This window comes from Annulohypoxylon maeteangense (assembly GCF_022496945.1).
Source record: "Annulohypoxylon maeteangense strain CBS 123835 unplaced genomic scaffold GGS22scaffold_6, whole genome shotgun sequence".
NCBI classification, from domain to species: Eukaryota; Fungi; Ascomycota; class Sordariomycetes; order Xylariales; family Hypoxylaceae; genus Annulohypoxylon; species Annulohypoxylon maeteangense.
In genome coordinates, this window is record NW_025953253.1 from 1894453 (window position 1) to 1920283 (window position 25831).

Below are 25831 nucleotides of genomic sequence, written 5' to 3' on the forward strand. Positions count from 1 at the left end.
CGTTGTTCAAAATGAAGTCATACACAAGTGTACAATCTTTTAAAGATGGTTATTAACATTTCATACCACATTCTCCCCATCTACCACTCTAGCAAAATTCATTCGTCTCTGTAATCGGTAGGTAATCGGTTCTTAAAGGGCTCATCTTAGAGAATATAAAACATGCTTTTCCTATATTAGCAGCATAACCCATCAATTACTAGGTAATCATCATTTATCATCTCTTATTTCGTGATGGCCGTCTTGATTTTTGCCTGCTAAGACCTTCTGATATAATCTCTGACTCTACAGCAAAGGCGCTTTTTTTCCGCAGAGGATCTATCTGATCCAGAATGAAATCATCCTGGTAATGTTGCGCTCTCTTTTCCACAGGGGCTAATTCGGCCAGCCTACTCTGGCTCGACTCGCTACCTGCTATGCTGGGACATCTCTTCCACTTATTGTCGCGGTCTTCGCTTGCCGTGCGCTGAAGCTCGATCGTATCGCCGGCGTCGACTGAAAATCGGTTCGATCGACGATTCAATGTGATGGTCACTTCTCTGGTGACAAATATTTCATCAAGTCGAACCTTTAGCGAAGGCCAGAAAATAGGGAAAGATGCGCAAATACTTTACATAGACCTAGAAGTTAATGGCTGTCATGCGTATAAGGATATGGGGATGACTCTGACCTTGCTGTCATCGCTTCTAATGTTCCGAGCATAATACTAATAGGTCCGTACCACGTCGGATCGAAAGTCGGGCTTGTTGTAGCCCTGTGCTCAACTATCGTTGCAAGCCGCCATATAGAAAGGCCATTTACGCTGTCGGACATTAGCATAGGAATTCTTGTAATACGGAATAAAATCACGAACACTGCCCCCGTGGAAACCACCCCAGCCAGCCCTAGCTTTGTCCGTCGGATCGTGTCTCGTTGGAAATATAGTGGAATCGGTATTGTAAACACTATCATATCCAGCACGGTATTAACCACAGTGTGGGAAAGATAGCTCTTATAAAATTCGTTGGCATTCCTGGAACCAAACCCATAGCACCTTGCCTCCATTTCTAGGTTCCAATACCCGCTTACGGGAATACAGGGAACCCAGGCCATCAACGAATACCCTGCACCCCATAAACCAATAATCGCCATCATGACGATGCACATGATCCGCATGTGCCCGCTTTGGAAGACGCGCAGATATTGAAACAGGAGGGATATCTTGATGAAGGTTGTCGACATGTTATAGGAAGCGTTCGTTGCATAAAATATCTAGGGTAGTGTTAGGTAAGTACTACGTTCCGAGTTAACTCTTCCGTGACCTAGCCGCTACCTTCATACCGTGAGATACGATTTTATATCGCTTGATTTTAGTAAGAGGATGTGCTGACCCAACCCGAAGTGAGGAGCTCGGAAAAGTCAGCACCTTAAGAAACATCCAGTTTCGAATATATTCTACTCACCAAGACATACTCCTATACCACTAACCAACCCAGTTATCTTTCTCATCGTTGTCAGTTATCTAGCCATAGTATCTTTTGAACTGGTCTCTTACAAGATAGAGCAAGACGAAGAAATCATCCCAGCCCTTAGCCCGAACAACGAAGAGCCGTATGTAGAGACGATAAACCACACAAATCGACGAGAGACACTGGCGTATCAGAGTTAGGGGTGTTGATTTCTCTTCAGTAGGTATTTTACTCTACTCACTGTCATGGACGCGGAAACCGCCATGATGACCCCAGGGTGATTCCATGACGGCACCGGATCATTGAGGTTGTTGTAAATGCCGATTCGGCTCACCAACGTCTCCTCAGTCATACTATTCTCAACAACTCTATCGAGTATTTAGAGTACAGATGCGTTTTTTTAACTTAGTTCCACATATCATTTGAACTAGTTCTCGTGGTGATCGTTAAACATCAATTCTGGAGATGGTCGGCACTTCTGAATCTTGGCCTGCTCTGATGACAAACAGTCGAAATCGAGATTAACACGAATTTTACCTCATGATAAATTAGGATGAGAATTTGTGAGGCTCTTTCTCCGGGATTTACCCCCCTTTTTGGATTCCGCGATGCAAGTGTCCATCATGCACGTTGACCCTCACCCAATATTCAAAAGCCAATAAGATATATCGCGGCCAGGGATGTTCTCATTCTACACGTCATATGCTTGAACCATAAGTGTAGTATGGCTAGAAAGCCCACTCTGCTGGGTTACTAGGCATTCACTAGCGATCGTTCTAGGGTTTCAAGGATCTGTGTAATGTCATTTTACATACCTAGGTAGGTAGATCTAATGTTGGACAACAAATTCACATGTTAGACTAACTAGGTTCTGTCTACTACTAAGGTATTAACCCTGTTGAATCGGATCTAACTACCTAGATAGGTACTACTTATATTACACCACTGGCGAATCGCATCCAAGACAATAATAAGCTAATGAGTATCGATACCTAGCTGGATACTAGGTATTAATAGGTATCGACTATGAAGTCACTCGTTGTTTTAATAGGAGGAGAGATTTGAAAAAAGATTTTGTTCTGGGAAGTTCATGGATGAAAAGGTCCATAACCGAATACTTATAGTAGGAGAAATCCTATCATACATAACAAGGCACCTAGTAATAACTTATAAGAACTTACGTAGAAATACCCTCATTACATCTAGTATAATCTTTCTTACAGAGTATAAAGGAATTAAAGACTCCCACCGCTTAGTATTGAGATTGAGCCCTTTGTAAAGAAACTTGCGACTTAGCTTATTGCTTAATTTACCAACCTGTACTTATCATCTGACCATCAAAAGCTCCGGGAGTCATATATTAGCCTTTCAAGGAGGAAGATAATAGCTACTCTAGTCTTCGGTGCACTGGCTGCGATGAAACCGGGCTCCAGCGAGACTGGGTTCTCGAGATCGTAGAGGCCATCGGGGGATGTCGCAGACGGAGTCTTGCAGAGGTCGTGTCGCACTGGTGATATATTCCTCAGACGCTCGTGCTAGCCACTGATAAAACTAGATAACCCTAGGTTGAGGTGCGGTCAGCAGTAACACGCGTCATAAGAATCCTGCCTGAGACCTTCATCGTTTTCATGATCTCGGCTACCGGGTTATGTATCAGTAGCCACGTCTCTTGGCCAGGAAGACGAGCGTCGCAAAAGTCAAGCTCCGACACGCGATGAAAGCCTATCTCCAACTGTAACGCAGCAAGAGAACTAGTAATAAATGATTCACAAATGCCTCCGAGACCGAGTGCAAAGCGCTAGGAATCGATGAAAACCAGATCGCAATGATATTCTTTACGGTTTGTATGTTATTCTTCGCAATAAGCTAGCAGCATTTTCCTATGTCATATGCGCCTTGCTAGGTATACCGAATGTATGTTTTACGTAGATTGGGGCACCAATACTAACACCCGTAGGGCAATCATATTGACTTCTTGCGTACTTTCTCGACACACTGAAGCTGCTTATTGCCGTGAGAAATGAGACCGACGCGGCATTCGATGAACCCGGCCACCTCGACCCGGCGCGCCTTCACGACGGCCAACACAACCAGTATTTCGACGGGGTCCGGAACAAGACGATCTGCAAGAAAGAGTACGCGTCCTCGGTGCGCTTTACCACGCGCAACACGATTATTGGGGGTAAGGTACTGCGTCGGGGCCGCCGCTTATGATCCCGTACCGGTAGCTGCGCTTCGACGAGGACGTGTCCGGACCCGGTATCGACGAGTTCCAGCAAATGTGGTCTAACTTCGATGTCACTGCCTTCGGCGCAGGCGCCACCATGTGTCCCAGTCAATATATCATGAAGTGCTCAACGTACCTAATATATATTCATAGCGCTCTTGCGACATAGGTACGATGTGAGGAGCGTCGGGCTGAGGACGGTGCGTAAGGCGGAGGCGGGGGAAGCCTGCACTAAGCAATATGTCAGTGAAGGGCGAAGCTGAAGCAGGGGAGGTTACGAAACAAAGTAAAATCAATATTAACAAATTCCCAGACTTAGATGAGATGTCCGTCAAAGCGCTTGGACCTCCCGTATGTACCTAGTATTAGGCAGGTATCTACGTAGATGAGGGGCTAAGTGTTATGTAATCAAATAGCGCTGGAGGTAGGTACGTGGGTAGTGGTAGCCTACCTAATTAAATACAGCACTAAGTAACACTGTAAATTACCAAGAAATGCAACATCTCAACCACTCCAACCAAAATCATACCTAACTTCCTTAATGGCTTGTTTAAATATTAACTTATATATTCTTTCAAAGAACCAAGAAGCTACGTCTTACTAGTTATTTCCAATCCTTAAGCACCGTCTCACTCTCTTTTAGCTGCGTATAGCGCACACTATCGCGCCAGATCATCTCCCGCTTCTTTGCATCCTTGGCTTCTGACGTCGTTTCTGCCAGCGCCGGGCCATCGAAGTAGGCCGCCTTGGCTACCGAGACGTCCATTACAGCGCGTATGATATCGCCGGCAGACCGTGTAGTCGTGCGCATCTTCCCGTTAGATTCCAGACACAGCCACATCATCACATACTCCATGATCGGCATAACGATGCCTTGTACTATGTTGCCGGGCAACACCCTCGGGGCTAGCTATCGTGCCGGGGTCATCTCTAACTGTGCTAATATGATGAAGTAAGGGGTCTAAATTTAGACGTCGTTGCAACTCACTTCTGTTTTCCCAGCCAGCTCGTCAACATAGAATTAAACTAGCTAATAGGATGGCGGGCAAGAGAGGGAATCACAGACATCGTCGTGACCAGGCAAAATTTAGCTGCCCCGCAGCGACGCAGATCATTGCGTGTGCTCGGATCGTCTGCCCTAGTACTCCAAGCCCCGAAGGCGATGAACGATCTCCATTTGTCGTTTGGGTGTTTATATGTGCCAATGATACCGATCAGCCAGTCGTCCGGGTTATGCGCATCACTCCCATCTATTGTTATCCGCCCGGTTTCAAGGTTCACGCTCCGCAACAGCATCACCATGAGCAGCCAGCGGCCCAGATAGCTTGCCACAAAAGCCATGTCAAACCCCTCCTCAGCCCATGTCTGGGTCTCGAACTCAATAAATGCGGCATTGAGTACCAGCCCATGGATCTGGGGGATAGCTCCAGCAGAAACGCGCCCATTGGTGGTCGTGGCCACTCGGTGGACGTTGGAGACTTGCTAGATCCAAAGAAACGACCTCGTAAGAGGCCTTTTCACCCGCCATTTTCAAGGCGGACGTGAGTTTGGTGTTTGCCACTGATTTGTCTCGGACTATCAAGATAGAATGATAGGCTTGTAGCTCTAGCGACGAGACGATGTACCGAACAATGGCGCTACCGAGATGGCCATTTGCGCCAGTCACGATTATGGTATCTTTCTGGCTCATCATCATGATTCTCTGTCTACCTACACTATCTATGCGACCTCTTCCAACTTGAAAATAGGATTTCAGCGCCACCAACACCAGTCTACTCGCTGTGGCTGTGTGTGCAGTAGCACAAGATAGGCAATGCACCCCCAATGCTCTTAATGTCTATCAGCCACCCAGCATAAACCCGAACATGGGGGCCAAAACTCAACATGGTAGCGAGGTCTACCTACTAGGTATCTATCTTGATGATCAGCTATTCTACGTCGTTTGAGGGTCATCATTTTCGCGTTCAACGTCCTCCATCGCTTACTCGCTAGGAAGAGTTACCAAGCATGAGAATATCTAGTGGATATTTAGGAAGATTCTTTCGAAGCAGGTTCACATCACCGTCCGCGTCAAGATTAACCATGACTTCCGGATCTCTTTAAAAGACACAGCAAGACTAGAAGGAGGAGGTACCCGTGGCGTCCTCTCGAGTACTCTTCTTTCTAGGGATATTTTGGGCGGTGTACCACATGTTCTCTAACCTAGCAGCCCTTGAAGATATCAGGAATGAGCTTTCCAAAGGAGTCCAGCGTGAGGCTGATGGTGTCCGCACTATTGACTAGGCACTTGGCCTATGTTAAAACATCCTACCCAATCTTGCTTTCAACATTCGAGACGATGCGCATACATTCTACTACGATTTCTGCCCACAAATTCATGCAGGATTACCAACTGGTCAATGCGATTGCATTCCATGGGTTCGCGTGAGGATCTACTTTATGTCCTGGGGAATAATTCAGACCCACCGATATTCTGACGTTTTCAGCTCTCGTTGTGCTGCGATTCGATCTTCATCTTGTAGGCCGCAGGTGCACTGCACTTTCGTTAGTCAACTCGTCTACGGCGAGCGGGCGGTGAGTGCACTTCCTGTGTATAATTTTGGCCTCAATGTTGGATAGCATCTTAGGAATGGTAAGACCTAGAAGATATCCTTCTCGTGTTACCAATAGGAAGTGGAAATAGAAGTGAACGACATCGATGGCGTCATCTCTGAACTGGCTCGTCGACTCTGAGAATTGATGATAAAATCAATTACTAAACGACAAGAGTCACTATATTAATATGTAACGGATATGCCCAAAGGAGGATTATCCTGGGTGTGGCTATGCCGCTGGCTCGAGGTTGAAACAGCAGCACCTCAGGGGAGCTCATGTTTATTAACAATCATCTAAGGTTAGGTATGGCAATCGGGTGACACATATTTCTATTGTCTTCTAAACGGAGCCATACATTTAGTCTGTTTACCTACCTAGCTAGTGGAGAATTCTTATAATATCCCCCAATCACTCAGGAAAGACTTAGACCAAATACTACGTATGCTCGGAAGCTGGCGTCATATGAAGATATTTTTGTTCTGTTAGCTACGCAGATCCGTAGTTATAATATACCTAGGCTCAAATTGGTCATTCAGCTGCTCTGTGGACAGACGGTGTAAAATGATGATGCTCATTTTATACACAATCGCATACTTGGGTCGGTAGGTAGGTTGGTACTGGATTATATCGTAAGCTTACAGCTGATCGGAAGCATGTCAGTCAATTGGCTGACCCGTTCTATGAAACTAGCTTTTATACCGTAAAGAAGTATAAAGTAAGCACTTAAATGTGATGTTTATTGTCAATATTGCCGGTTCAGTGGTAATTGGGTCGATGGAACGTTGAGCATCCAATAATGGAATCTCAAGATCAGCTAGTCTTGGAAGATGACAATTACGTACGATATTTACCTACCTACCTACATAGGTAGGTACCTTAGGTAGAAAGTATCAGGGTTGATATTAAAGCATGGAAGAATTCTGTGTATATAAAGGCTTGCCAAGCTCTAGCAAGACGAGATAATAAATTCTATCGACAGTCCTCTAAGCCTCTAAAGCAACACACAACTTCATCTACGAATCAGATAGTCGACACCGCCCCTTTAATCATGAAAACCAAGACTCTTATCAGCTCAGCGCTGCTACTCACAGCTAAGAGTGTTCTCGCGAATAATGCCATTCCAGACAGCGCTTTCTCGCAGAATAATGGCATCGCCGCTGCTCAGGCAGCTGCCCCTGCATGGTTTATGGCATCTGGAACCTGCAGTATGTTTTATAAATCCCAATAGCCCTCTTCTACTTATCTGAGGTGTTGAGAGTTTCTATAAGAGCTGTCGTACTGAGGAGATAACTCAAGTTCATTAGTCTTTCATAAATCTTTCATAAGAAAAACCACATACTAACGTTCAATTTTCCAAGTGCCCTCGGCTGCCGAAGACGGTCAAGGCCATCAAACCAACGGTGTTGCCAACGACAACTGCAACATTAACAAGCTATCCAACGGCTGTCCTCCACAGCCGTCGTGGCAGGGCGCAAACACGTTCTATGGTAATATTGCTGGTGAACCGTTCAGCAACATTCCGACATACTACAATGTCGTAAAGTGTGGCAACCAGTGGAAGATTATCTATTACGTGTATTTCAAGAAAGATACTGGCCACAAGAGTGATTGGGAGGGTGTCGTAATTGCCTTCAACGACCAGGGTGGCGGCAGGTATACTCGGGCCAACATGGCCATGGAGCAAGGTATGTGACTACCTATCTACCCAAGAATCGACCGTTTCTTACTCCCTTCTCTTTGCCCTGGGATTTGCTAACGCGTTGTGGTAGACGGGCATCACCCGTGGGTGGATTGGGATAAGATCAATGACACATTCGACAAGTGAGTATTCCCGTATGGAGATGGCCATGCTTACTGTTCTAACTGTTTCGTAACTTAGCAATAACGACTTTGGGAACTGGGGCCAGAAGAACCGGGACCACCCTAAGGTGTACTTTGGCAAGTGGCATCATTCTGCACACACCGACTGGCACACCACGACTTTCAAGAATACTTGCCCTCCTACCTCTGGCGACGATTTCCGCAATGCTGATTATCAATTCAAGGCCGTTGACAACTTACGACACGTCACTGTGCTCAACCCAAGTTGGAACTGGGGCAAAGCGTCGTCACCTGTCAACATCGACGTATGCAAGTTCTAGAAAGACTTGGAGTTATTTCAACTAGGTTAGAGTAGACCAGGCTAGGTTGCGGACGAAGAATGATGCTTCAAATTCCTTACAAATTATTTTTTTTTTCGATTGTCTTTCGTTTTTCCACCGTTGATAGTACCTATTGTATAGACTTTGATATCTTTATATGATTCATTTAAATACCTACCCTTTGTGTTGTAGGTACAGATGTTGGAAGGCGGAACAAATGTGCACCTCTCTACTAGGTACCCAGGTACATACAAAACCAAATGCGGGGGAGCTATGTCACGTGATTTTGGTATCCCGAATACCCTAGGTACCTAGGGATGGATACTAGAACTGGGGTAGAGGTGGGGGTTATGGTGGGGTAGTCCGGATAATAGTACTTTATCACTATCATCATTTTAGGTACACAGTAAATCAACAAACCATCATCGCCTCTCAAGAAATATATACCTAGTAGTCATTAGACTCCATCTCCGAAGGCATAGACATTTGTCCATCGCTGACGCATTCGTTAGCACAACTTCAAGGTTATAGCTTGGAAGTATTTTGATCCTAACCTTATCGTACGATCTCGACGAGTCTACAAATCTCAAATCCGTACCGAGACGGATAACATTCTTCGGATCCTTATTAATTGTTGATGCATGGATCTTCCATTCCAATTAGCTAATATTCTCCCGGATACGGCTACCCGAACTTACCATATAAGGCGTGTGCAATACAACATCCCCCTTCCAATGGAAGTCAGTGGCGTCTTCTGTTGTTAGGAGTTTTAAAGAAAGAGAGAGTGACAACCCCTCAACCAACTACATTGGAAATTTATCTCTCTCGTGGGGGATTGACAGAGAAACGGGAGAAAGAACGCCCAATATTACTTACGGCTTGATAGTCCGTGACGAGCCACCTTCGTGCGTGTGCTGTAGCAAACTCCTTTGCTCCATCCGCAATCAGTCCGCCACCCATCATGTTCTTGTTGAACGCGTTCTTTGCCTCCTCATCTGTCAGCCCGGTTTGTCTAGCCTTCTCATAGAAGCCACTCTCTATCTCTTGGCCGAGCGTATGTCCGTTTTCCAGATATATCAGGCCACCGCCATCCAGGGCAATATCGCCCATGGGGACCCAAGCAGTCATGCTGGTGTCTTCTCCATGCCGAAGGAATATCTGGTCATAATGAACACCGATCGCCTTGTTGTGTGGCGTATTGTTCCTCAGTAGAGACCTCGTGAGGCCGAGAGTATTCTCGTCGCCCCATCCTGTAATCTTTGCAATAAACGAATGAAGCGCCGGGTGCTTACAGAACCCATCTTTATACCAAGGTTCCGCATGGGCTTTCAGTGCAAGGTCTACGAAGAGACCCCCACGAGGCCGTCCATTGGCGTCTGTGGAGCCTGCACCTCTACTATGCGTTAGCGTTCTATAAGGCATATCATGGAATTAAGCCCGAGAAGATCCCATGAATAGCACTACTACGAAGTTTGTACATGAATGGGTAGAATCTGCGAGTGGACTTTGCACGCACTGATGTATAGTCGTTAGTAATAAGACACCAATTTCGGGAAGAGAATGCCAGCGAATACACTCACCATGCCAGGATAATCTAGCCTGTCATTCTTATCGTCGAATATACCGTCGACTGGGAGTGTTCCTGGGGCAAGGACGCCACTAGGAGCTAGATAGGTGAAATAATCCTCTCTGGCTTTCAGAACATCGTCACGCGGGATGAGACCTTTCAAGAAAAGATAGCCATCCCGCTCCAAACGCTGACGAAGTTCCTCTAGGGGTTCGTGTGGAAATGATGCCTGGAGGTAGCCGACTTGATCCGGGCTGAGCAGCCCGTCGTTGACGTAAAGAGGAGTTGAAGAAGATGATGCTGTAGAATGCGGCATGGTTTATAATATGGATATTAGGTTCGATGGGATATCCAACACGATCGAAATTAAGTATTTGAGGGGTTACGACGTTATATTTATTGTCGTTGACAAGGGGAGGAGTTTTATATACGAGATTCATCCAGAGCCTCCACAGAGCATCTTCCCCTCAGCAAGTCGGAATATTTCAGCCAGTCATCTCGATTCTAGTTCTCCATTATCGGTAATACCGAAGGCTTATAATTGGTTCTCGATTTGGACTATACGATCACAACTTGAGTTTCGGTACTTTAATGTAGCGAAACTACCTACTCCAATAATAGGTAACCCGTTTTTCTAGGTAGACTAGGGTTTATCTTCGCGGGATCGGGGGTCTCAGTCACCCCGTCATGATATCTTAAAAAGGCTTCGTTCGATCGGCATGCTATCTAATGAGAGTACTCTTACCGTCCTCTCGTTATACCCATTATAAAGCTATCTCCCTACCTACTTAAGGATACCTAGGTGATGATCAAAACAGTCAAACAATCAACCATCTCCAAAAGTCCTTCGCAACTCAATAGAAAAATGCTCACCCTGAAGCAAACGAAACAAATTCGCCGGACATCTCCTGAGACCAGGATGCGCGCAGCAAACCTTCGTTATGTGTACCTCCTCACCGGATTCGTTTCTATCGGCGCGTTGCTTTTTGGATACGGTAAGTCTAATTGCATGCGGACATACAACCAAATCATAGGAAAGCTAATGACGACATGGTACAGACCAGGGTGTAATGGGAGTCATCGTAGCAGACGCTAGGTGGATAAATCAATTCCGCCCGTCCAATAGTTGGGTGACTGGGGCAGTAGTCTCTCTTTACGATATTGGGTGCTTGTTCGGTGCCATGTCTATCGGGTTTCTCGCTGATCGCTACGGTCGTGAGCGGACTTTGTCAATCGCTTGTGTAGTATTTACTGTTGGCGCCGTTCTGCAATCGGCTTCCTACAATGTCATTTCCATTACTATAGGCAGAGTCATCCTGGGATACGGAGTCGGCTGCTGTGCTGGTGGTGTTCCGCTATACGTCTCGGAGATCGCTCCCGCAAAACTGAGAGGTCGCATTATCGGGATAGAGCAAATGATTCTATGCTTCGGTGAACTTATGGCTTTCTGGTTAAACTATGGGTTCAACTTTCTGGAGACACCAGACTGGTGGCGCATCCCCCTTGCCATCCAAATCGCGCCAGCTATCGTCTTGGCAGTTGGGTGTTGGTTCTGGATACCTCCTAGCCCACGCTGGTTAGTCCAACAGGATAGACACCAGTGTGCTCGCGAAGTGCTCGCTAGGCTTCACGGTGACGAGGAAGCTGATATCCAAATGGGCGAAATTGCCAAAGAGGTTGCGTTTGAGAAAGCTGTGACTACAGCGACATGGGGTGAAATGTTCCAAACGCCCGTACTACGGGTTACCCTACTCGCAATGGGCGTCCAATCCTTCCAGCAAATTACGGGAACTAATTCCATTCTATACTATACCGTTGGTCCCAATTCCTCTTTACAGCTTTTAGTCCTATAATACTAAACCTTCATAAGCCGTCACTATTCGAACGAGGGGGGATTACTGACCCGAAATCGGCGAATCTTGCTACAGGGGGGGTTGGAATTGTCCTCTTTGTCTTTTCTTGGGTTCCTATATTTGTCTTTGACCGTCTTGGGCGTAAGACGTGGCTTCAAATAGGACTTGTTGGAATGTGCTGCGCTATGATAGGAATTACCGTCTTGCAGTGGCACGCCGAGCGAAGTCCTAGCGACAACGGGAATTATGCTATCGTTGCTTTTCCATATTTATTCTACGTCTTCTTTAACACAAGCTGGGGCGTTGGAAGTTGGACCTATGCCACCGAAATCTTTCCGGCCATGTATAGGGCGAAGGGTAATGCTCTATCGACTGCGAGCCTGTGGCTCAGCTGCTACGTGGTTGCTCAAGCAAGCCCTCCTATCGCAGCGGCTATAGGATGGGGTCTTTATATCATTTATTCTTGCATCTGTGTAGCAGCATTTATATTTGTGAGATATGCGATGGGTAAGCCTAGACTGCTCAGTCTGTCCCATTCATAGCAAAAACACTGACAGATAGCTACAGTAGAAACCAAGGGCAAGACGCTCGAAGAAATGTCTGCTCTATTCGGCATCGAGAGCGCCCTGGCAAGGAATAATGGACTGGAAGCTGACAGAAAAGACACGGTAATTTACATTGAAGAGACAATGCGAGATGAATAAGCTACCTCGGTGAGTTAGGTGTCTGAATCGCCCAGGATGATACCTAGAAACGTTGCAAGAGGCGGAATTTACTAGGCCTCTTCGTTCTCCCTAATCGAGTCACAATTCTCATGGCTCATTCACTAGATCTCGTCTAGTCGCTTCATGTAACCTATCAACACCCCCGACGGGGCCTGGTGGTACGACTGAGTCATCGGTAGCAGCGAATTGATGCATCGAAGGAGCTTCCGCTGCCTTAGTACTAGATACGCCCTTGAGCTCTTTCTCCCGTTGCGTAAATATATTGTCCACGTCTAGAAATTAGCATCGCCGGCTCTGCGAATACCCTTAAGGTTAGGTACCTAGTCTTGACTTCTTCAACTATTCCAAACATAAATTCTGCTTGAGAATAGTAGTTACCTACCTAGGTAGGTATGTATGTAATGGAATTATAATGAATGGATTGAATCCAACTATGATACATAATTACTGGGTATTTTCATGTAACTACGTGAATTACATAGTGATGGGTTGCACGGTTACATATCCCCTTTATCGCCTATATAGGTGATTTATACGTATTAGAGCAAATAATGAATGCCGGCGGTGTAACACGGGGACTAGGGGGTTAGGCCAGATTACACATGGTTGACTTTTTTAGTTAGCTCCAATCTGTGTACCCCTTTTCTCCTTTTCCTACTAACCCGCCCATACCTAGGTATAGATATGTTGATCCAGGCACTAAAACATATTACTTACCTACCTATAATACCTACCTACTTGTGGCGGTATGTCCCTAAACATGGTCAACAAGTATTATAACTATCTAGATACTGATACACATATGGATCATCACAATATACCTAAGGTATAATTTCTTCCAGTCAGCAATAAATGGTAGGCAAGTAGGCAGTGTCGAAGTTACCTACCTAGGTACGGTAGTGAATACCTAGTTACGAACGACATATTATTAAACTCAAAGACCCATCCCATTCGTACCTAAGTTACGGCCAACGGTATGATATTTCAAAATAATAAATGTCCTTACGAGGTTCAGTTTGAAATCTCTTCACCGCTAACATGAGAAAGACCAACCCCCTTGATACGGGTTTGCATCGTAATGGGTTCAAACTAACTATGTACCTACATAGGTAGGTACGTGGATATTATCATGTAATATAAACGCTCTCCTTTTCTTGACATACTAGATACCTAGTAGGTAAAGCTGTGAACATCTCGATACCTACGAAGTACATGGTTGTAAAATTCAATAAACCGCACGCATATCCTAAACTTACCTACCTATCTACTCTACGCTATTTTCAAACCCAGAGGGCCAAGAATAACATCTCCAGGGCTGAGTAGGTAGCAGGCGTTTTACAACTGATTCATATGGCTGAAAGAAGAGTAGTGCGCTTGAATGCGATAAAATTAACATCCGCCAAGTGACTCTGGGAAGATAATACGAATGTATACATAGTAGGCTATTTCAGCTGGCTGTCACAGGCGGAATTCTGGAATATTCCGTACTTTACCGAATATATGGTGATTATTGACCTCTCTTAATGGAATTATGGAGTCTTAGGTATAGACGTGTTTCAAGAGAAGTCGAATAAAAGTTCTGACAAGTGGTCGGAAAATAGCGTTGTCTGGTTATCCATCTCTCGCCTCCACATTTGAACATCGATTGGGAGACAGGTAAATACACTAAATATGGTGATGGGCGGCGAATAGCAAGCCTGGATAGTGAGACGTAGAGAGATTAAATGTGAACTGTGGGTTCATGCGCCGGCTGTGATGTCGATCATCTCCAGCGTATCGGCTCCACATCTACAGGTATCTGACGGAAAGGACCAATAGGGTATATCGTGAACTGCCCTACAGCCGGGTTTCGCCAAGAGCCAAATATCCTTCTCGTGTTCTCCGCCTCGTATTGACCTAGCAAACTGCTTACATCGAGCCCGATTATGTAAAATTGCCACCGACGACGGCCTGACCCTAACAGCATCATGTGAGTTCAGTCTCCTGGCTGGCAGGTAATATATAATTCAACCTCGTCTCTCACGAGTCCAAATCGTTTCTGTTCCGCATCCAGCTTCTTCAATCACGATCAACTCGCACGCAACTCTCAACCAAGATCTACTCTTAAATCACCGTCAGCACAATCAGCTATCCAACATGTTCTTCAAGACCTTCGCCGCCGCCTCGCTCCTCCTCGGAGCAACCAATGCCTTGCCCCAGGCGGAAGGACCGCTTGCGTCTGATGCCAAGTTTTCGCTGATGGCTCTCCGGTCCGCCAGCGAGGTGCACTTTGCTGGTTTCAAGGCCGCCAAGAGCAGCATCTTCCTGAACCTGCCGAGCCAGGGCGCGTCTTGCGATGCTGGCGATGCCGAAACTGCCACCTTCTACCTCAAAGACGGCGGTCTCTACCTATACGCCGCCTCCGCGACACCCCAGCAGCTATATGCCGATCGTTCCGGAATGGGTAAGTCTTCTCATCCACTTTCAGAATTACTGTAACTGTTTCTGACATTTCTCCTGATAGGCCAAGGCAAGCTCGGCTACACGACCGGTGCACAGCCCGCTCCCACAAACGCGGAGAGGACTGGCTTCGCTCTCGACGAGAACAATAACCTGACTCTGGATGGCGCTAGCTTCCTCGCCTGCCCTAACAGCATCGACGGCGCTTGGAGCGTGTGGGTTTCGGCCGGCGTCGAACAACCCGCCGGAAACCAGGGTTGCCTCGGAATTTCCGCTCGTGCCGTCAATGCTCCCAACCCTAACGGCTGCGTCTACACTGAGTAAAGAGTTGGATGATGGAACCTCCACCTTCGAGGCTTTTGTAATTACGACTTAATCCTGGGTGCTGTATGCTGGGCCATCCTAGCCGCCAAAATGTTGCTGGCGTCGCGATCAGCTCGTGGATACCTACATACTGTACCTTAATCTTCTAGTTCTGCAGCTGCGATACTCACAATAATATCAGAAAGTCTTCATCTTTCAATGCCATTTCCAAATCTCATGTTGCTGAACCCTGATGTGGCGATACTTATAATCTAGATCTATATGGATGGATATCTCCCAGGTTGGTAGTTAGCAAATGGAAGGGAATTTGACCTTGTCGGTATTAAAAGGTCAGTATCGCAAGATATACGCCACCCAAGCGAAATTATGAGCAGGCGATTGGGAAAAGATAACCTAATATGATTTATTGAGAACCCCTTTTAGCGTCGAGAGGACTGTATTGTCAAATCATCAAGGGGACTAAATTGGCGTACGTTAAAGCATGACGAGGTAGAAGTCCCATGCAAATGACATCTACTAGCCTAGGTATCTTTCTTTACAACCTTTCCGCCCTTCTTTTTTGGTTTCATCGAAAAGTATGGATGACCTCTATTCGACGACATCCTCGGGGACTCCCGGCTCGTCATCCTGAGAATCCATCTTCACAACTTTCTTACCACCCTCCGAGCCCTCATCACGCTCGACAAACGCCTTAGAAAGCGCGGTCTTCTTGCCACGAGCACGTTTGCTAGTAGGCGTAGCGGGGTCGCTGCTATCATCCTCATCATCGCCCTTAGTCTTGCGCTTATGTGAGGCAGGGGTACGGGTGACCTTGGCCTTGCCCTTCGGGGTACGCTTGACAGGAGTGGAAGGGCCTTCGCCACCGCTGTTCCCCTCAGACTCCATCAAAGCGGCCTTCTTCTTGACGGCTGTCATCAATACGTTAGATGAAAATTTTATTCGATCTAGGGGAGGGAGGCATGAAGTCGTATAGAATTAGATGAATAGTTTATGAGTGGGTCGTATGGGAATTGATAGGTCCCTAGTAGGTACCAAATCGTTGATGCGTCTACATAGCGTGATATGATGAAGGGTTCTGGGACATTGTGACTTACCACTGATAATATTGCTGACGCTCTTGGGATTGGTATAGCCAGCAAGCTTGGCTAGCTTTTCAATATCAAGCTGGACATAAATCGAAGTCAGAACGTGTTGGGGATATTGCATAAAGAATCTGGGGATATCGTACATCTGGATGAGTCTTGAAACAGCTCCAGGCCAGAGCCAGCACTCTGGACTCCTTGTCGGTGATCTCCACCTTCTTGTCCGAAGAGCCCATCGTGGCGGTAGCGATGAGTGGAAAAGATAAGGCGATAAGATTATGAAGATATTATATGCGGAACGTGGACACTAATGTTGTAAATTAGAGATGTTATAAGAGTACGTGCATGAATAGTACTTACGTGTGCGAAGACTGATGATACCTAGTTGCAAAAAGGAAGAATCGTGATGATGAAATCAGGATTGTTGTTATGCGATATTGTACACCTACGACACCTACTTCTGGCCAGGTGACTCTGAGGTAGGATAAGTAAAAGTGCGATAGTGAGGGGGAGGGCAAGAAATTTAATAATTGAGAAGTTGATGGAAAGCGCTATTGCGTGAGATGTTCTTAGCACATGTAGTGTAGTTGTGATGTGATTACCTCCATATGTGCCTACCCAACTACTGTAGTATCTAGGCAGAAAGTGCTAGGTGGATAGCCCTGAAGGTACTAGGCAGGTAAGTAAGTACCTAGTAGGTAGGTACATACCTAGTAAAAAACGTGCAGATAGTGGATGTGATCAAAAAAAAAAAATGCTTTTTTATGTTGCCATGGGGTTGACGACGGCGATGTGATGGTGAATGCGAATGCTCAATTGGGGAACAACAACACGTCGGTGGCTTGTTACTGGGGACAACAATAAACGACACCGACACCCCCCATCAATTACCCCAGTAAACAACAATCCCCATAAATAATCAGCTAGCATTGTATTGGAAATTCTCGAGATATCCACGAATAGGTAGTAAAAATGAATTTGTTTTTTTTTTTAAAAAAAAATGTAGATGCTTACCTAGTATATACATCCATTAAAATGTACTCATATTGATAGACGTTTGACCCATTCACCATTATGGCCCTGACTGAAGTTGATGCATTCTGATTCGTATCCGTTGCTCTTCCTCATCTAGCTCTGCCAACTCCATCAGCCTTGTTCTTCTTGCATCTAACTTTGCTTGTTCCGTCATTAAGTGCGCAATTTCCTGTTGCACCTGTGAATTCTCGCTATCTCCTACAGATCTTGCAATTCCTTCACTCCCCGGCATCTCCGCAAGTAGAGGAGACTCGTTAGTCAGGTCGATACCGACAGGCGAAGTATTAGGGGTCCCGGTGCCCATGCTATTCTGTATGAGTATAGATTTGCCATCCAAAACAGCGGGATCTCGTAAGTAGGTGGACTGCGGTCCTGTTATGGATGGTGCGCCCTGGCTAGGGGTTATGTTTGTCAAACTCTTAATCGCAGTACCCCCTAACTCGGTAGGCCGGGGAATAGGAGAATAATATGATATTGCGCCTGTATTTGGGTCAACATATGGTGTGTAGCCAGGGTAGCCTTGAGCCGGTTGACTTTGTTGACCTGATATTAACGTCTGTGGATACTGGTCTTGGGGTTGCTGTGTAGATGGAATTTGACTGGTATCTTGACTACCCGCACGCCTTTTTCGATATCGTAAAATAAAGAAGACCGCCAACCCAATAGCGAGGAGACCAAACAAACCTGCGCCAACACCAATTCCGACCTGGGCACCTGTAGATAATCCCTCTCCGCTACGACCTAGGTTTGACGATATTACAGTTACTGTCGCACTAGATTCAGTTCCTGTAGTGGCGATCTTTAATCCGGGGGTTAACGGATGAGTTTCCAGAATAGATAAGTCACTTTCCGCCCATCTTATCTGAATCATCACTTGTGCATACGACAAGTCCGTGTTGGTTGCGTAATAATTCCACGCACCCGGGGTACAGAAATAGTTACTGTCAAGAGTTAAATTTCGTCCGTCTCCCATGAAAGGGGTGAGAAACGCATATATACCTCATAACGCAAAGCATAGCTGTTTCAGTAGGTTCAACAGATGGTCCTTGGAAATCACCATATCGTGAGCAGCCGACCGTAAACCCGCTAGGACAGATACCGGGGGAATAGTAATATGTTTCAAAGTAGCTTGCGTAGCCTGGGGGTGCACAATCGGTATGACTGGTCCAAAACATGTCGATATCAGTCGTAGAGCGCGTTGAGACCGGAAAACACCCGGGCGAAGCTGTCCAGACCGTAGTTAAAGGAGCGACGGGTGGCGTGCCATCATGATTGAGGGAAGTCGCCCTCGGCTTGAGGGCCGCCGGCGTAGCCGTTATCGTGGACGATGCAAACACCATGAGAACTGTTAACTATAACTAGCCCTAAACTGTTGAAACTACAAGAAAGGGGCTTTGAACAGTAGCCGGCGTTCTTCCTGGCATAAGCATCCTAGGAATGGGTACCTATAATTGACTCTTAAGGAAAAGAGAGAGAAGAGAAGTATCGAACAGGTCCTGCGAAAGATAATCGACTCCTGCTCATTATGGCTTACCCGATCGTCCAGTCTCGCCCTGAGACTACCCCAGTCGCTTCTCATCTGGTTGTGCACGAGGCTCAGGCTCTCTTGGCGAATTTTTTCATTGGGGTTGAAGCCAATGGCGGTGATGCTGTGAGGCGAAGACTAGAGGCTACGATGGAAGCTGATTGCTCAGTTCGGTTGCCAAGGGACACTTCTTCCCTACTATGAGTGTTAGCTTTAACGTCTGCTTAAAAGTGATTATTGGATGTAGGGGGCGCTTATTACTTGACCCATATCGCTTCGGAGATCTAGAGCTTCCAGGCTTCCAGGACAAGCTCTTGATGTTGAATTCTACCTAGCACGATACCCATAAGACATACATTTATGTTCAGCGCTACTTCTCCGGTCTTAGAACGATGCCTCATCCAAATCATGAACAATAGAACCTTCTGTGTTTGATGGAGACTCACCATTGAATGCTAGCGTCCTCGTCTTGGATAACACTATAATTCTGGGAAACATCGAAGGTAACAGGGGTATTTCAGCTTTTACATTTGAACAGGTAAAGCGCAAGATTAAGCGAAACCTCGGCGCGGTACGATAGAGCTAGCGGACCATTACCTCGGGATAATAGATGTATGTTGAACTGAGTGGTCGTTTAGTGAACGACTTTAGTCTTGAGATCTATTCCACACATTTCAGCTGTAGTATGTATACTGATAATATCATACCTCATATAAAACCCCACCATTTATCACAGAGCCCCCCGTAAGTCACACCACCCCAAAGCCCCGTATTCATTCCCGGACCGAGTGCAGTTATAGGCACGTTATGGCACATGCCCCTCTGTCGCTACCTCTTCTGCGCTGGTCGGAATACGTTCTGATGCAACAGGATAACGGGGGCTGGTCTTGCCGCTCGTGCTCTTACCTACACCTTCAGGCAAGTCAGCCCCCTTCTGACGCAAACTGTCACCAGTGTTTTCCCCGACGCCCTCCAAGCCAGCTTGTTCTTTCTTCCGTCGACTAGTTCGATCGCGATGCAGGTCGTCGTGTAGCTCAGCTCCTGATTGGCCCTGGGTGGGCTTTCCTAGACCGGTGTGGACTACCTGGAACGTAGTATCGCCAACAGTATCCGTGGCATTAGTTGGATGCTGGCTTTCTCTGGATGGGGTATCAATCGGAGTCTCGTTCTTAGGTCGCTATTGAAATGTAGGTATTTTCGCGAGGCGCGGTGCCAGAGGCATACTTCTCCATATAGAACTCGAAGATAGTATCGCTGTCGACCTTGACACCGGGCTTATGATCAGTAGTTGAGAGAGGTTCAGCGGGCGTAACACGGCTGCGAAATTCGACCTGGTCGGTCGAGGATTTGGAGTTGCGTCGATTCAATGAATTGGAGACCTACTAGGTATCTAAGTCCTTGCATGGCTGAAATGCAATTATTCCATGATGGGAGGTGCAGACCAATAAGAAACTCGTTGGAGAGCTTGATAGGTACCTACCTATATATTAATTAGTTGCCTAGTTAATCACCTTCTCTCTATGATGACAGTCTGTGTCTCAAAATATTATTGCGTTGACATAGACATCGCTAATCTGAATCTGATACCTACTTCCATTTCCCTCAGCTGACCCACTTAATAGGTCTTAGGACGCGTTATTTTCCATGTCCTGCGTCATATGTGGCTGTAGAGATGGTTCTAGTCTTGAGATCTAGATCTGATGTGGCTGACAGGTACTTTGTAGTGGATCTCCAAGGTTGCCAAGTGTTTAAAGCGAATGTGATGTATTCAATGCTTCATGAAGTTGATTTCTTAGGTAGGTACTAGGTACTTATATTAATTCAATGACACTGAAAACCCCATAGTCAATCTGTTGTGACGTTTCAGCCTTTTTAACGATGGATTCAAGAAAAACTACCTACATAGTAGCAGGTTGATGTCATTGTGTGGGTTCATGGTACATGATGTTGATCAGCCAACCACCGATCTACAATTACGTATTGGATCGTTCCAACGTTGTCTGTAAACTTAATTTAATATGGATCTTAAACTTTACTCAGGCGCTGCTTGTTTGTTCGGTTCTACCAATAGCCAGCTACTAGGTAGTACCATTGCAAACACTGAACATAAATCGATTTCAAGGTCTCCAGTCTTTAATTAAATGTGCAGCAATATAGGTAATAAATAGCATGTATCTATCCCTTATAGATAAGGCGCATGAAATTTCTATATATAATAAAAAATGATGCATTAAACTGATCAACTACCTATTACCTAGTTAGCCTCTCTTAATGTTTGTTGGTCGACGGGTCGGTTAGTCGGCGGTTACTAGGCCGAATATTAAGGGATAATACCTACCTACCTAGGTACATACCTAAGTAGGTATGTACTAAATACACCAATAGCATCAAGTCAAAGTCAATAAGACGCTTAACTAAAAATAGTAAGACCTCCTCGGCCAGAATTGGTGGTTGCAACACAAGAAGGTTGCGATTTCAAATAGCCAGATGCAGGAACGAAGCAGGAATCCATTATGTTTTTCTCTCTGTAAGATTGAATTAAGGGTTATGTAGAAAATTTTCCAGCGACTTCGCGCCAGCTAAACAGCTCAAATGTCTGCTAGACAACATCGGATATAGAAAATAAGATGCCAGCGTCTTTGCTTAATAGTATAGACTTACTTAGTATATACCGACCTAAATGAATACGAGAAACATTAGGTAGGCTATGCCATAAACTTGGGGGCGTTACAATTGTCTTTGATATGGGTAGGTAGGTATTTTCCACCCTATCTGCCTATCCATGTCACATATACTGTACCGGCACTTTGTTAGCAATACCGTTAATTGTAAAGTTTGTCTACGCGGCCAGTCAGTCTACTCTAAGAAAAATCAAGAACGCGGAACTCAATTCTAGATACCTACCACTTGACTCTAGTAATATTTCAGTCCAGTGCATCTCGCAAGGCGCTAAACGCAGCCTCACTAAGATTGGTACATAGTACCTAGGTAGGTAGGTATCCGGGTACCTACGGTAGGTACTACCTAGTATGTACCCAGGCAATCTTTGGAGTAGCCCTGGCGGCTGCCCCAGCAGCCTGGATGACTTTGATCGTCATCTATCTCCAATAGGTACCTGCTCAGAATTTTTCAACGTCGTTGTTATTGGTTACCTAGTACCGCATAATCCAACAATAACAATTACAACTACCACCACATCCGCAACAACAAACGGGCTCTTCTCCCTTCGAGCCGCTCGAGACGCATGGGGACATCATCCATCAATCTTCAATCTGTCTACTGCCCAATAATTATTCGTATGTTTAAAGTAGTGCTGTCTAGGTACTAATATGCGATATATTTTACGAGTATTATGAATAGGCTATACAGGGCAGCTAGAACGGCTTGATCGACTAGTGCATGTATCACACGGACTAAGAACCTGGAATTCTAACCCACTTCCTACTTGGACCACCAAACAGTGGCATACCTAGTACACCAGATCGCTATTCCACCATTTACAAGCAAATTTGGTACCTTGCACATGTGTGTTTAAATCTAAGTACAATCGTATCATCTCGTATTGGTACCATTCGTTACTTGGACACTCCCTTGCTCTTTCTCTCTTTGTTACACGGTCTTGCTTTAGTCTTTCGTTATTGACCCACCTCGCGCAGAACGGCCCTTCTCCAATCCTAGTTGAGTTCTTGTTTTGGGGGCTTGGGACGAGCTCTTGCCTTCTCTTTCTGAAACCATGAGGCGTCGCTCCTCCTTTGACTCTGACCCCGGCGAGCACGCCCCTCTCGACGATCTAAATGACCCATCCTCCCAACGGCAAGCGCATTCCAATCATTATCGTCAACAACAGTCTCCTTCCCGCTCTCGCTCTTCCTCCCCATCATCTCAACCTCCCTTGTACCAAAATATCAATTCGGTCTCCCTTTCTTCAGAACAATATCACGATTACGACCGCAACTCATCACATCCTTCGCCCACAAGAACAAGGCCCTTAGGCCATCCCGGTGCTCATCCCGATTCGGCATTTAATAGGCTGCGCCAGAATATAAGATATAGCGGAGGCGCCGAAAGAGCTGCTGTCGATGATTTAGCTGGAAGGGAAGTTTATGACGTGGCTGAACTGTCTTTATCTAGACCAATTCCACCACCTCATCGGCAGAATAGTGTATCTACCTGGGGACGCCAAGTACCTCATACTAACGTCACTCCTGGGGTAGACAATTTTGGTGACGCTGCCGTCGGTGGCATGTCAGGGCTTGCTATGAGCGTCGCCGAAAGAAACGCACGGGACAGCGGATTAGAAGCCATGAGGCAACCTATATACCCACCAGAAGCCTACCAGGACGTTCCGTCTCAACACCATACATACGACGAGCCTACAGGTGGCTACGGAAATGACCGGAGCTACGACATGTCGCCAAGTTACGGTCCTAACGCCTATAGTCCTGCGCAAGCATATAACTCCTCGCCTAGCCTTGCACCTATGGGAGCTGCGGCCCTGAGCCATTCAGGTCGAGGGACGCCTACGCGAAGTGTCCATAGCTATTCAAGCGACCCGTTTAGGGATCCCCAAATGGCGTATGGTCAAAGAATGGATCCCTATCTCGGCCAGTTTAATCCCAATGATATCGACGACGACGGCGACGACGGTCTCGAGTATCGACGCTCTGCCCGGAATAGTATCCTAAGCCTAGGTGGATCAAATAATCGAGGCAATGGTGCCGCCGCTGGCGCTGGCGGTGCCGTGGCCGCTAGCGGTGTAATGGGTGGGCTCATGGGAAGGGGCCGAAATAGCGGCGCCAATTATGACCCGGTACAGAACACGAATGCGGCCGGCAATCTAGCCGGCGTAGGCGGATACGAGATGAGCGCGAAGACAGAAAAGCAGTCGGAATGGTTGTCGGGCCAGAATAGCAGTCGAAAGAAGTGGAAATGGTTTATTTTGATCCTCGTCGGTCTCATCATAGCAGGTGGAGTAGCAGGCGGCATCGTCGGCGGACTATTGGCGAAGAACAAGAAGGGCAATGGCGGCGGTGCGGATGGGGTTCAGTCTGCTGATTCTGACTCTGCAAAGAACGGCGATCTGGATATCAATTCGGATGAGATTCGAGCGTTAATGAACAACCCCAACCTACACAAAGTCTTCCCGGGCGTCGACTATACGCCTATTAACGTGCAGTACCCGGATTGTATTAAGAACCCGCCTTCCCAGAACAACGTTACCCGAGACGTCGCCGTCCTCTCACAACTAACCAACACGATTCGGCTCTACGGTACTGACTGCAACCAGACGGAGATGACCATTCACGCGCTGAAACAGTTGAAACTTGACACCGAGATCAAGATCTGGCTCGGCGTCTGGCAGGACAACAACGATACCACCAATAAACGCCAGCTCAGCAGGATGTGGAATATATTGGATGAGTATGGAGCTGAGCCATTCAAAGGACTCATCATAGGCAACGAGATCTTGTTCCGAAAACAGATGACCGCGACGCAGCTTAGTAATCTTCTGGATTCGGTGAGAACAAACTTGACCACTCACAATTGGAACCTGCCCGTCGCCACCAGTGATCTAGGCGACAATTGGGATTCCCAACTGGCACAGATTAGCGACTATATCATGGGCAACATTCATCCTTTCTTCGCCGGTGTTAACGCTAAGGAGGCTGCTTCATGGACCTGGTCATTTTGGGAGAACAAGGCTAAGTCGTTTTTCAAGACGGACAACCAGAAGAACGTCATTTCCGAAATTGGCTGGCCGACAAAAGGTGGTACCGACTGCGGTGACGCTAGTGTCACAAGTTGCCCCGATGGCTCGGTGGCCGGTATCAACGAATTGAACACTCTGATGGAGGGTTGGGTCTGCCAAGCACTAGCAAACGGAACAAACTATTTCTGGTTTGAGATGTTTGATGAACCGTGGAAGATCAGTTTCGACACCCCAGGTAAAGAATGGGAAGACCAATGGGGCCTCATGGATGTCAATAGGAACCTGAAGGAGGGCGTCAAGATTCCCGACTGTGGAGGAAAAACTATCTAGGTGGGTATAAAAATCGCGTCGTGATGGCGTAGTAAGAGATTAGAGAAAGCGTTCTTGAGCGGCCATCTAGTCAGGGCGGACATATTTCGATAGGGTTTCCCAAGCTCGAGATAAGACGAAAGTCTTGTAATCCACACTACGCGACATCGAAACTCTCGAGGCTCAGGAGCTGCACCCGTCGATCATGATAAAAGAGGATATGGTACGAACGGACCCGGACGGAGTTTGGCATTTGGTTTTGACGGTTATTTCTTTCACCGGTTTAAGTCCCGGCGCTGGGGATGAAGCGAATGCAGCATTAGAGTATCAATGGGAGGTATGACTATGCGGCCAGGTAGATGACAATGATGGATGTGCACTTTGCATTTCTCCAGGTATGGCTTTGTCATTTTCGGTGTCCGTGGCGCTTGGTTTGGTATACATTATGTTGAGATGTTTTGAAGTTTCGAGCGGACGAGTATGTGGCTGGTGTTAGAGGGCCATGCCGAATACTCTCGCGCGCTAGAAATACCTCAGCTAGAAGGTTAATAAATAAATGTCATGGAATTTACTGATTGCGAGCCTGTTCACAATTTACCTAGGTGCCTCTGTAGGTAGGTAGGTATATAAAGGAAATTTTTTATCTCTTACATGACGCGTCATGGTTCTATCCCCACTAGTCTAGATCCTTGAGTTTGAATTACATATAGGGGCTGAAGCTGCTCCCCAAATGACTAGGTGCCAGGTGATGTTTACGGTTACGTAACCACATTTCCAGTTGACGATTGCATACATAACCGGTACCTAGTAGATATGGATGTGAGTACGAAGTATTAGGTACAGGTATTTGC

General features: G+C 46.4%; 10 protein-coding genes across 10 annotated transcripts; 4 read left to right on the top strand and 6 right to left on the bottom strand.

The window, feature by feature from the left end:
- Positions 1-95: 95 nt before the first annotated feature.
- GGS22DRAFT_199708 (uncharacterized protein) lies at positions 96-1800 on the bottom strand (the record flags this gene model as incomplete). The annotated part of the gene is made up of 7 exons (XM_047966329.1): positions 96-608; positions 671-802; positions 854-1251; positions 1321-1388; positions 1443-1479; positions 1535-1630; positions 1690-1800. 7 exons carry the CDS (start codon positions 1798-1800, stop codon positions 218-220), a joined length of 1233 nt encoding a protein of 410 aa, XP_047820268.1. The 3' UTR covers positions 96-217.
- A 2479-nt stretch (positions 1801-4279) lies between these two features.
- On the bottom strand, positions 4280-5368 carry GGS22DRAFT_179311 (NAD(P)-binding protein; the record flags this gene model as incomplete). The annotated part of the gene is made up of 4 exons (XM_047963668.1): positions 4280-4525; positions 4572-4665; positions 4742-5153; positions 5197-5368. The coding sequence occupies 4 exons, from the start codon at positions 5366-5368 to the stop codon at positions 4280-4282; spliced, it is 924 nt and encodes a 307-aa protein (XP_047820269.1).
- Positions 5369-7165: 1797 nt separating this feature from the next.
- On the top strand, positions 7166-8752 carry GGS22DRAFT_128642 (uncharacterized protein). The gene is made up of 4 exons (XM_047958406.1): positions 7166-7475; positions 7629-7955; positions 8040-8091; positions 8150-8752. Exons 1-4 carry the CDS (start codon positions 7319-7321, stop codon positions 8409-8411), a joined length of 798 nt encoding a protein of 265 aa, XP_047820270.1. The 5' UTR covers positions 7166-7318; the 3' UTR covers positions 8412-8752.
- A 116-nt stretch (positions 8753-8868) lies between these two features.
- Positions 8869-10294, bottom strand: GGS22DRAFT_179313 (uncharacterized protein; the record flags this gene model as incomplete). Its single annotated transcript, XM_047963669.1, has 5 exons — positions 8869-8907; positions 8966-9058; positions 9110-9139; positions 9288-9802; positions 9988-10294. 5 exons carry the CDS (start codon positions 10292-10294, stop codon positions 8869-8871), a joined length of 984 nt encoding a protein of 327 aa, XP_047820271.1.
- Positions 10295-10843: 549 nt separating this feature from the next.
- On the top strand, positions 10844-12535 carry GGS22DRAFT_179314 (putative sugar transporter; the record flags this gene model as incomplete). Its single annotated transcript, XM_047963670.1, has 4 exons — positions 10844-10973; positions 11038-11792; positions 11849-12338; positions 12399-12535. 4 exons carry the CDS (start codon positions 10844-10846, stop codon positions 12533-12535), a joined length of 1512 nt encoding a protein of 503 aa, XP_047820272.1.
- Positions 12536-14361: 1826 nt separating this feature from the next.
- Positions 14362-15524, top strand: GGS22DRAFT_160819 (cell wall protein PhiA). Its single transcript, XM_047960991.1, has 2 exons — positions 14362-14999; positions 15060-15524. Exons 1-2 carry the CDS (start codon positions 14693-14695, stop codon positions 15317-15319), a joined length of 567 nt encoding a protein of 188 aa, XP_047820273.1. The 5' UTR covers positions 14362-14692; the 3' UTR covers positions 15320-15524.
- On the bottom strand, positions 15525-17226 carry GGS22DRAFT_160820 (uncharacterized protein). The gene is made up of 4 exons (XM_047960992.1): positions 16762-17226; positions 16548-16708; positions 16414-16483; positions 15525-16227 (listed from the first exon to the last, which is right to left on the bottom strand). Exons 2-4 carry the CDS (start codon positions 16635-16637, stop codon positions 15908-15910), a joined length of 480 nt encoding a protein of 159 aa, XP_047820274.1. The 5' UTR covers positions 16638-16708; positions 16762-17226; the 3' UTR covers positions 15525-15907.
- Positions 17227-17473: 247 nt separating this feature from the next.
- GGS22DRAFT_187686 (uncharacterized protein) lies at positions 17474-18776 on the bottom strand (the record flags this gene model as incomplete). Its single annotated transcript, XM_047964624.1, has 2 exons — positions 17474-18377; positions 18436-18776. The coding sequence occupies 2 exons, from the start codon at positions 18774-18776 to the stop codon at positions 17474-17476; spliced, it is 1245 nt and encodes a 414-aa protein (XP_047820275.1).
- Positions 18777-19766: 990 nt separating this feature from the next.
- GGS22DRAFT_187687 (uncharacterized protein) lies at positions 19767-20365 on the bottom strand (the record flags this gene model as incomplete). The annotated part of the gene is made up of 3 exons (XM_047964625.1): positions 19767-20100; positions 20186-20292; positions 20345-20365. The coding sequence occupies 3 exons, from the start codon at positions 20363-20365 to the stop codon at positions 19767-19769; spliced, it is 462 nt and encodes a 153-aa protein (XP_047820276.1).
- Positions 20366-22115: 1750 nt separating this feature from the next.
- GGS22DRAFT_160830 (glycoside hydrolase family 17 protein) lies at positions 22116-25622 on the top strand. The gene has a single exon (XM_047960994.1). It carries the CDS (start codon positions 22695-22697, stop codon positions 24999-25001), a length of 2307 nt encoding a protein of 768 aa, XP_047820277.1. The 5' UTR covers positions 22116-22694; the 3' UTR covers positions 25002-25622.
- Positions 25623-25831: the final 209 nt, after the last annotated feature.